This window comes from Oncorhynchus masou, chromosome 25, assembly GCF_036934945.1.
Source record: "Oncorhynchus masou masou isolate Uvic2021 chromosome 25, UVic_Omas_1.1, whole genome shotgun sequence".
In the NCBI taxonomy this organism is placed as follows: Eukaryota; Metazoa; Chordata; class Actinopteri; order Salmoniformes; family Salmonidae; genus Oncorhynchus; species Oncorhynchus masou.
In genome coordinates this window covers 7,842,720-7,852,742 of record NC_088236.1, presented here as the reverse complement: position 1 = coordinate 7,852,742, position 10,023 = coordinate 7,842,720, and the positions used below count along the sequence as shown (strand labels likewise).

The 10,023-nt window shown below is 42.9% G+C and overlaps 1 protein-coding gene across 1 annotated transcript; it reads right to left on the bottom strand.

Moving 5' to 3' along the window:
• Positions 1–215: 215 nt before the first annotated feature.
• On the bottom strand, positions 216–6,533 carry LOC135513478 (PR domain zinc finger protein 8-like). Its single transcript, XM_064936356.1, has 4 exons — positions 6,343–6,533; positions 3,843–4,067; positions 2,800–3,034; positions 216–2,402 (listed from the first exon to the last, which is right to left on the bottom strand). Exons 2-4 carry the CDS (start codon positions 4,059–4,061, stop codon positions 1,039–1,041), a joined length of 1,818 nt encoding a protein of 605 aa, XP_064792428.1. The 5' UTR covers positions 4,062–4,067; positions 6,343–6,533; the 3' UTR covers positions 216–1,038.
• Between the last annotated feature and the right edge of the window lie 3,490 nt (positions 6,534–10,023).

The window sequence follows — 10,023 nt, the reverse complement described above, 5'->3', positions numbered from 1 at the left end:
GCCAGTCAGCCAGTCAGCCAGCCAGTCAGTCAGCCAGCCAGTCAGCCAGCCAGTCAGCCAGTCAGCCAGCCAGTCAGCCAGCCAGTCAGCCAGTCAGCCAGTCAGCCAGCCAGTCAGCCAGTCAGCCAGCCAGCCAGTCAGCCAGCCAGCCAGTCAGCCAGTCAGCCAGCCAGTCAGCCAGTCAGCCAGCCAGCCAGCCAGCCAGTCAGCCAGTCAGTCAGTCAGTCAGCCAGTCAGCTAGTCAGCTAGCCAGCCAGTCAGCCAGTCAGTCTGCCAGTCAGTCAGTCAGCCAGTCAGCCAGTCAACCATTCAGTCAGCCAGTCAGCCAGTCAGCTAGCCAGTCAGCCAGTCAGTCAGTCTGCCAGTCAGTCAGCCAGTCAGCTAGCCTGTAAGCTAGCCAGTCAGCCAGTCAGCCAGTCAGTCAGTCAGTCATTTAGCTAGCCAGCCAGTCAGCCAGTCAGTCAGCCTGCCAGTCAGCCAGCCAGCCAGTCAGTCAGTCAGTCAGTCAGCCAGTCAGCTTGCCAGCCAGCCAGTCAGTCAGTCAGTCAGCTAGTCAGCTAGCCAGCCAGTCAGCCAGTCAACCAGTCAGCCAGTCAGTCAGTCAGCCAGTCAGCCAGCCAGTCAGCCAGCCAGTCAGTCAGTCAGTCAGTTAGTAATTCCATGTCTGTTTACCAGCTGGTAAAAAAGTTCCTCCCCATGGTCAGTGATGTGATAACCTTTTCCCACTATATTGCCGACCCAAACCGTACTGTGCTGAATTGGCTCGGGTATATTATCTTCCAATTGTCCTTTATGCTCTGTCCCAGTAACTTCATGGATGACCGAGCCATACTGTGCTGGCTCGGCTACAGTATTGTCTTTACACAGTGTCCTTTGTGGAAAAGGTTTCCTTCATCTGATGCAAGTCCGTAACCCAGCTCAGCTTGGCTCAGCTCAGCTTGGCTCAGCTCAGCTTGGCTCAGTTCAGCTTGGCTCAGTTCAGCTTGGCTCAGTTCAGCTTGGCCTAGCAGTGTAAAAACGGTTTGCTTGATCTAAAGGTCAGTTGTGGGAGGTCATGTGACGCGAGAGGTGGTGCCTCTCCCTGAACGACTCGTTACAGATTGGACACTTGAGTTTCTCCTCACGCCTCCTCTTCACCATCGGCTCCATGGCCAACTCCTTCTTGTGGTGCGACCTCATGTGATACACCAGGTCAGAGGTCATCCTGAATGAGGCGTTGCACTTGGCGCACCAGTTCTGGGCGGGCAGACACAGAGAGGTGAAGGAGGGGGGGAGTAAGGTTAATGCTGAGGGCATCTGCAGCTGGATGGGGCCCTGGCTCTTAGGCCAGAAGGCTGTGGCAGCAGCCGCTGCGTAGAGGAACGGGCTCTGCTTGGACATGGCGCCCGGCACGGGGCAGTTGGTGCTCAGCTCGGCGCCGTGGAGTTTGGCGGCCAGGTGGTCTGCCTGGTAGAGTCTAGAGGAGGAGATGGTGTCACCCACCGCAGGGTGGCAGTCCAGCAGTTTAGGCGTGGTCATGACCAGAGGAGAGATCTGGGAGAAGGAGGAGGTAGCGTGGCGGGAGGGTTGGCTGAATGCACTCTTCCTCTCCCCGCTGTTCCCCCCACCATGCTGGGCTACGGAGGTGAAGGCGCTCCCTAGCGGAGAGGCCTCCATGCGGGTCTGTGGCTGGACAGGCTGAGTCTCCGACAGAACCTGCCTGATGTTGAGATGCTTCTCCTGGGGAGGGTTGTTGACGGGGCCGGGCCGACCTCCGTCCTTGTTTTCGGCGTTGGAGCTCTGGAGGTTTTTGGTGCTGCTGTTACCGTGCGTCTTTAGGCTCTGTGGAGACTTCTTGACCTCGGTGAAGGCGCTGCGTTTACCCTCACCACCTGACTCAGTGGATCCCGACCCTGGTGGGGAGAACGTCGGCCCTCGTCTGTTCTCCTCCAGGCCGTAGGCTCCCCGGTAGTTCTGTGCCGAGCTAGCCAGCTCCTCCTTAGACTTGAGGGACTGAGACAGACTCAGAGAGGCCCTGCTACCATCCCTGTCCCTGTCCCTGTCCTCTACCTCTGAGAACTTCCTCTTCCCAGAGCTCTCGCTGCGTATCTCAGCCTCGCGGTCGCTGGGTGGGCTAGTCCGGCTGTTCTCTAGGTCCCTGGCTAGGTTATGGAAGTCTGTGGAGGGTTTGGCGTTGTCCCCCTCCGAGCGACCCAGTTTAGGGCTTGCCCTGGTGGGTGTGGTAGTTGTAAGGTTGGGGTTAGGGCGCTCGGTGCTTGGCTCCTTACTGGGGACCTCCTCGTCCACATCGCCCGCCGCCATGCTCTGTAGTCTCTTGGTGCAGCGAAACCTCAGGTGGGCGAGGAAAGGGAACTCAAATTGAAAGCGCTGGTTGCAGTCAGGACACGAATAGGGAGCCGACCCTGAAAACGGAGGGAAATAATGTCAGTCATTCAGAAAGAAGCTCTGTAGTAGGATATCTCCCTGAAAAACACCACTGTAATGTTTTGTTATAGGACTATAAGCTACTAATTATTATCAATTATAAATTATAAATAGGCCTAGAGAACATTTATTAAGTGTATTTTTTTTAACAAATTAATTTACCCTAAAAGCAAATGATACGGTGGGTGTAAATGCCAGGATGTGTTACAATATGACCTAATTAAACAATAACAGCGGGGTTATTACGCTCTTGAACTTGAGCTTCAAATCAACAGTATTCCTCAAGTTTTGTTTAATGATGCCGCAATAGTGCAACGCAAACGCCTATATAAAATAATAAGCCGAGTACCAGGTCATGCTACAATTGCAACTCACCCTTGGCCTTGACAGGCGCTTTACCGGCGCTGAGCAGCAGCAGCAGCTCAACCAGGTCTTTCCCGTACCAGACCAACAGCTCCTCGTCCTTCTCGATCCTCCGGAGAGACCGGTAGAACAGCTGACCGTTCTTCACGTAGGCCTCGAGGTTCTGCTCGTCCCGGTCCCGCGCCGACTGCACGAGCCTCAGCCACATCAAGCCATCAGACGTGCTGTTGGCTGCTGACGTGTCCACCTGCGCGGTCACACGGTGACAGAGAGCGAGGCAAATCGGTTAGTGGGACCGAAACAAGAAGTCCGTGCGCCAGTATTCATTCTAACCGTTACGCATAGGCTGTCCAATTATTATTTTTTAAATAGGCTATTTTTCATGTGTTTTGGCTGTGCAACTATCAATATGCATTATAGCTACATGCGATCTTATAAGATAAGACCTCCAATAGGTTCTAATCAAATGTCTACCCAGACTATTTGCATTGACCCCCCCCCCCCTATTCTACGCTGCGCTACTCTCTGTTAATATCTATGCATCGTCACTTCAATAACTCTGCCTACATGTACATATTACCTCAATTACCTCGACATCGGTGCCCCCCGCACATTGACTCTGTACTGGTACCCCCTGTATATAGCCCCGCTATTGTTATTTTACTGATGCTCTTGAATTATTTGTTATACTTACCCTCTTACTTTTGTGTGTGTGGGGGGGGGGGGGGGGGGTATTTTCATGAAACTGCATTGTTGGTTAAGGGCTTGTAAGTAAGCATTTCACTGTAAGGTCTACCACACCTGTTGTATTCGGGGCATGTGACTAATAAAGTTTGATTTGATTTTAATACATAGAGTATACCGTGTCACATCGACGTCATGAGAAATTGAAATGTAAAACTATACTGTGCTATCTTGTCGGTGAAATGGAATCAATAATGATAGAATCAACCACGGCAGACAATTTAATTCAGTCTGAGGAAGGAGACTGTAATAACATCGTAAATAAATAATATTATCATTCTAGAAAAATCATAATATTTGTCTTTCCTTACCCTGAATATGTATGGCGCCGTTCGTTTGTCCGTTGATTTGAGCGCTACGAAGGCTATGCTGTCATACAACGACGTGTGGCTCAAAACACAAGGCCCGAAAATGGCATTTTCCGGAATGTCACATGTGGTGTAGACACTGGTGAATATATCCGTTAGACACTGCTGCACGGCTTTAGCGTCGCCGTCCCAAACCAACTTCTGTGAGCTGGATTCCTCCATCGTTGACTATTGGTTGCGAACAGAACAGACAAAGAGAAAGAATGAATTAAGATACAATATACTAATGTCTAGAGATGATGATGAGGTCAAATAAACTGGCATTTCGTGATAGGGTTGGCTAAATGCATGTGGTCAGCTGTCAAGGACGAGCTGGACTAGGAAAGGGAATTTTTGTGGGGCCGGTCGTTTTAATTAATTGAAGTCTATTGTAGGATGAGAATGGCCTATCAATTTCAAAGAGCATGGTTGGTTGCCTATTTTCCGCGGAAATTCCCAGATGCTGATGAAATAGCTGTTAATTAGGAGAAAATTAATGCATGGTCCTAAACGGAATAGGAACAATGGTGTAATATTTTTTTTTATATATAATTATGATAAACATATACAACCAGAACATTAATACAATAATGTTAATACATTGAATGCATTCTTACAAGCATTTCACTATACCCGCAAAAACATCTGCTAATCACGTGTTATATGTGAGCAATACACATTTGATTTGATTTGATAATAATACACAAATAATCCAATATCAATGTAATGATAATAATGACATTGATACTAATATATTATCGCTGTCTCTAAATTATTATTGTTTATAGGCCTAACATGAATTATATTTGGTAGAGATGTATCACTTCAATTAGGCGTATTATTATTATTATAACTACTATTATTACAAAGGCTTTACGACACTGGATGTGCAAACGGAACTGTGCATTCATCTCAAACCCTAATTTCTAAGTGTGTAACCTAATGATTTAAATGTAGCCTCTGGGAGAGGAAGAAAAACATAGTAATAAGAAACGGTAAGGTCCGTAATAAAATCGAAAGAGCAATATCGAATGGATTTGGAAGTGGACTGTCAAAGTCAACGGTTTCATGTCAGACAACCTTTCACTCTATCCTACACGCGCTCCCAACGTATGTCCCCTCATTACCATAATCCACCACGTTCCCTCTCGAGACTGTAATTAAGGCAGCACGCAGAGTGTATTTACGGGTGACCAGTTTCTCTGGCCTCACTGAATTATGCAGCTGTGATCTACCTTTGCTTTGCCACTTGTTCAATTCAATTATGCGTATAGACCAGTGTAAACACATCCCGGAGACACTTGCATGCAGGCAACAACAAAACAATAGCCGTGTGTCAAGATGAATGTCTGGTAAATAATAATAACGATAACGATTCAACTTTTGTATTATCAAATTCATTATATTTGTGCATGTTAATTTTAATGTCATGTTATCTTAATCTTATGCACATATGCAAATGTTTTTATAATTGTTTTCTTCTAAATCGTGCTACCTTGCCTTTAACACAAACCATGCGTCCAGATCTCAAGAGCTTATTAACTAAAAACCTACTTAATAATATTTGGCATGTAATAATGATAATTTGTCATGTAAATATATAACGACAAAATGTTGTAAAATATTGAAACGTGTTGATAAGTTGAACATGCCTAAATGTTCCCATATCATGAGATGCTACTTCTTGTCCGCTGTTTGATGATGGATCATTAGTTTTCCATTCATTTGCTCACAGTGTCTGAGCCTAAAAGCAACAAAAAAATTGAACAGATGTCTGCAATGCATATCAAACAAAATGATCCTCTTTCAGATGCCGCTTTATAGTGAAACATTATCATTCAAGAAACGTACCGGCCTTCGAACCAAAGTAACTTTTCTCTTCAGCTCTGTCGGTTGAGAGAAAATACTTTGGAGCTATAGCCTACGATCCTGTTCTCCTATTTAGCCGATTCTATATCAAAAACATTTGAACAAAATGCTACCCTTCAACTAAAGACCACCGCTTGCAGAAAAAAAAGCAATTTTTTTCGCTCCATCTCCTATATAACCCAGTCTTTTGTGACTTTAAAGGTCGCTCTCTCACCAAGGGAAAGCCACACAAAAGGTCCAATGAATATGCATCTGAGCTAAATGAGAGAGAATAGCACCGGGAATGGATGCGCACCCATAAAACGGATGAGGCCACAACCCATTCAACCTTCTGCCTCCTATTTCAGAGCGTTTTATTCCTATATCCGGGTGCCTTGTCAGTCTAAAAAAAATGCCCTAAATCAACGCAAGAGCTGAATTGCCGATTGTCTGCTTGCCCCCAACATCTGCGGAGCTCTGTCTCCAACACTACACGGTGCTCCATTCATGGGATGCTGACTTGGCTACTGCTTTGTGGCGGTGCCTGCCCGTCTTTCTGTCGCTGCAAAACAAACCCTCTATTAAGCGCGTACAAACACAGGGTCTGACTACATACCTTTTTTTGTTGACAATAAATAATAATCCACCAAAGTGATGCTTGAATCAATATGCCGCCTTGGAGAGCAGGTTTCGATGCGTCCTCCGCGTCAGTACATGTCCCTGTGTGGTCGTTTGAAAGTGACAGTGGTGCCGCTGATATCGCCCTTTGCTGAGAGGCAGAGAGAGAGAGAGAGAGAGAGAGAAAGAGATGCGTGCAGAAGGGGCGCGATGCACTGGCTGACTGGCACACACACACACACTTTTTGTTTGCAGCACATAATCTACCCAATGAGGCGTGTCACTCACCGTCTCCTCCCTTTAACTCTTTACTGGCCGACTGTCATTGGATGAGATTTATAGGCCGTATAGGCTACAGCTACAGCCTCGTGCCATAACCTCCCAGAGCGCCTTTTTTTGTTGTTGTTATTATACCGTTGTTTCAGTTTGCGCGAGCACAACATAAAGCCATTCATATAAGATTTATTAAGGATTTTTAAACTGATTGACTCTCAAAGTAGGGTTGTGTTTTTTCTACTAAATTGTCAATAAACAATGGATTGTAGCTACACTTAAGCCCTATTATTCATGTTGAGGTTTTATTAAGGCTTGCTTACTATAATTATTTATATTTTTTTACATTTTTTATTGGCCTATTATTTTTTATTATTATAATTATTATATGACTAGCTTATTGAAGTTCAATTAAAGTCAGCAATATGAACGCCCCATGAATGAAAATAGATATCAATATCATTCCGTCACCTTACCATTATCTGAAGTTTCCACAGCCACGTACGGCGCTTTGCCCTGCAGGGAGGCGGCAGCCTAGTGGACACCTGCCTGGCTAGCGCCCAGCGTCCGGAGGAAAAGCCGGGCATCGTCGTTATGGAGACGGTGGGGACACGGTCGAGCCGTTCCACCGCTGGGCCAACCGACTGATGATCAGCTGTGTTAGAGAAAGCGGTTTAAGGTCAGGCTATAGTGAGTAGCCCTCGCGTACTATGTGATTTACTATCTGTTATTGTCATGTCCTATGACTAGCTCATTTGCATTCTCTGGCCCGAAAGTTTTTTTAATTTTTTAAACCAGCTAATCTTAACATAGGAAAGATCAGCAACCTGAACAACTCTGGTGGTCTGATCGAAGATGTTACATTTAGTAATTTAATGACATCGTAATATGTGACAAAGCACATATAGTGTCAGGTAACCAACGCAATGACGTTTCATGATTTTAGATCACTGCCTTCAGCGCTAGGCTAAATACTTCCGCCATAGATCCCAAAGTTTCAGAAGTTGTCCGAATTAATTGACCAGAAATAATTCACTTAAGAGCATCCATCCTTCCATCCATCCGTTCATCTTTCCATCCATCCAACCTTCCGTGCATTTAAGTCTTTAGGTAGTTACTACGCACATGAGCTCATGTAACAGAGTCTACATTTTAAAGCTTTATCTTTATAGAACAAAGGTTGTAAGGAAATCATATTGCTCATTCATATCCATAGCAGGCGCACATCTGTATTCTTATGTCTAATACTATTCTATTATGTTGTGTTCTAATTTATTATTCTATTCTGTTCTATTCTGTTTTGTTCTGTTCTATTCTGTTTAGTTCTATTCTGTTTTGTTGTGTTGTGTTCTGTTTTGTTCTATTTATTCTGTTCTATCTGTTCTGTTCTATTCTGTTCTGTTCTATTCTGTTCTGTTCTATTCTATTATATTCTATTCTGTTCTGTTCTGTTTAGTTCTATTCTGTTCTATTCTGTTTTGTTCTATTCTGTTCTGTTTTGTTTTGTTCTCTTCTATTCTATTCTGGTCTATTGGATTCTGTTCTATCTGTTCTGTTCTATTCTGTTCTATTCTATTCTGTTCTATTCTATTCTGTTCTATTCTGTTTAGTTCTATTCTGTTTAGTTCTATTCTGTTTTGTTCTATTCTGTTCTATTCTGTTCTGTTTTGTTCTATCTTTTCTGTTCTATCTGTTCTGTTCTATTCTGCTCTGTTCTATTCTATTCTGTTCTATTCTGTTTAGTTCTATTCTATTTGATTCTGTTTTCTTCTGTTCTATTCTGTTCTGTTCTATTCTGTTCTGTTATATTATATTCTGTTGTATTCTGTTTTGTTCTATTCTGTTCTTTTTGTTGTAATCTGTTCTATTCTGTTTAGTTCTATTTTGTTCTATTCTGTTCTGTTTTCTTCTGTTGTTTTCTATTCTATTCCATTGTTGCATTTCTGTATTTTGAGAGCATGTGGTTTGAATCTGGTTGTAAGCCTGATGAATTCCGGGGCAAGGTATTGGTTTGGAAGGAGTAATTTCATGTGATGTACAGTAAGTTCACCCGGAACTAACTCTAACCCTACAGCTGATGAGGCAGAGGTGGCACTGTCATACAACTAATGTGAAGGTAATGTACTGGAGCCCACAGTGCAATTCCATTCTATTCATTTTACCCCAATGTATATGAACAAATCCTTAAACCAATCATTGAACAAATAATGGTTAAAACACAATTCAGATAGGGCTAGTAATCAAAGCATTCTCGGAATAGCCGAAGCTGGCTTCAGTGTGAAGATATGTTGATGCTGAAGTTGCTTGCTCTCCAGTCTTTATTTAACATGGCATAACAATATACTAGCTGACAAACAAACGGGTACGTCAAAACTTAAAGCATCCTACTGCATGATGCATGAAACATACTGCAATTTGTACTGGTCCGTTCACCCCATCAGCTCTACTGGCTGGTGAACTCAGAGTAAAGAGGCGCTGATTGAGGATCAGATCCCTCACATCCACATAATCTTAGTAATTATAATGTAGAAGTCGAGACTGATCTAAGATCAGCATTACAACTCTGAGACACTTTTTGAATTCGGCTCAGACTTAGTAACACAACCTACTGTCTGAAGACAGTGTTAGTGCAAAATACTGTATGTCATGTTGCCTAGACAATGGTGTCATAAACAGATTTAGAATCCAGCTCCGATGATGTAGTTCTGTCTATTTCTCTGAGGTTTCATCTCAATGACACGAACCTGTATTAATGAAGGTTGAATGGATTTATTTCCCTCTATCTCTCCTTACTACAATGACATAAACCAAATGATTAACAAAAGCTATATTTAGTAATATTTCTCATAATTGTTATTATTTCTGACAGCTTCATGATTGTTTCACAATTTTGTTGGACCTATCTGGATAATTACAACATAAAAGGCTCAAGTGTCAACTGAGCGTTGCAGTAGAATTACAGCAGTATTCCATTAGAACACAGTAGACTATAGAATATAATTTCTATGGAATTATAGAACTATAGAATATAATTTCTGTAGAATTATAGAACTATAGGATAGAGTAGCTATATAATTATAGAACTATAGAATATCATTTCTATAGAATTATAGAACTATAGAATATCATTTCTATAGAAATATAGAACTATAGGATAGAGTAGCTATATAATTATAGAACTATAGAATATACTTTCTACAGAATTTTAGAACTATAGAATAGAGTAGCTATATAATTATAGAGCTATAGAATATAATTGCTATATAATTATAGAACTATGGAATAGAGTAGCGATATAATTATTGAACTATAGAATACAATTGCTATAGAATTATAGAACTATAGGATAGAGTAGCTATATAATTGTAGAACTATAGAATATAATTGCTATAGAATTATTGAAGTA

Excerpts from the sequence above, each read along its gene's own strand:
- LOC135513478 (XM_064936356.1), bottom strand. The coding sequence starts at position 4,061 with ATGGAGGAATCCAGCTCACAGAAGTTGGTTTGGGACGGCGACGCTAAA. Across the intron at positions 3,035-3,842 it reads CGGCGCCATACATATTCAGG|GTGGACACGTCAGCAGCCAA; the intron begins GTAAGGAAAGAC and ends GTGACCGCGCAG. Across the intron at positions 2,403-2,799 it reads AGCGCCTGTCAAGGCCAAGG|GGTCGGCTCCCTATTCGTGT; the intron begins GTGAGTTGCAAT and ends CTCCGTTTTCAG.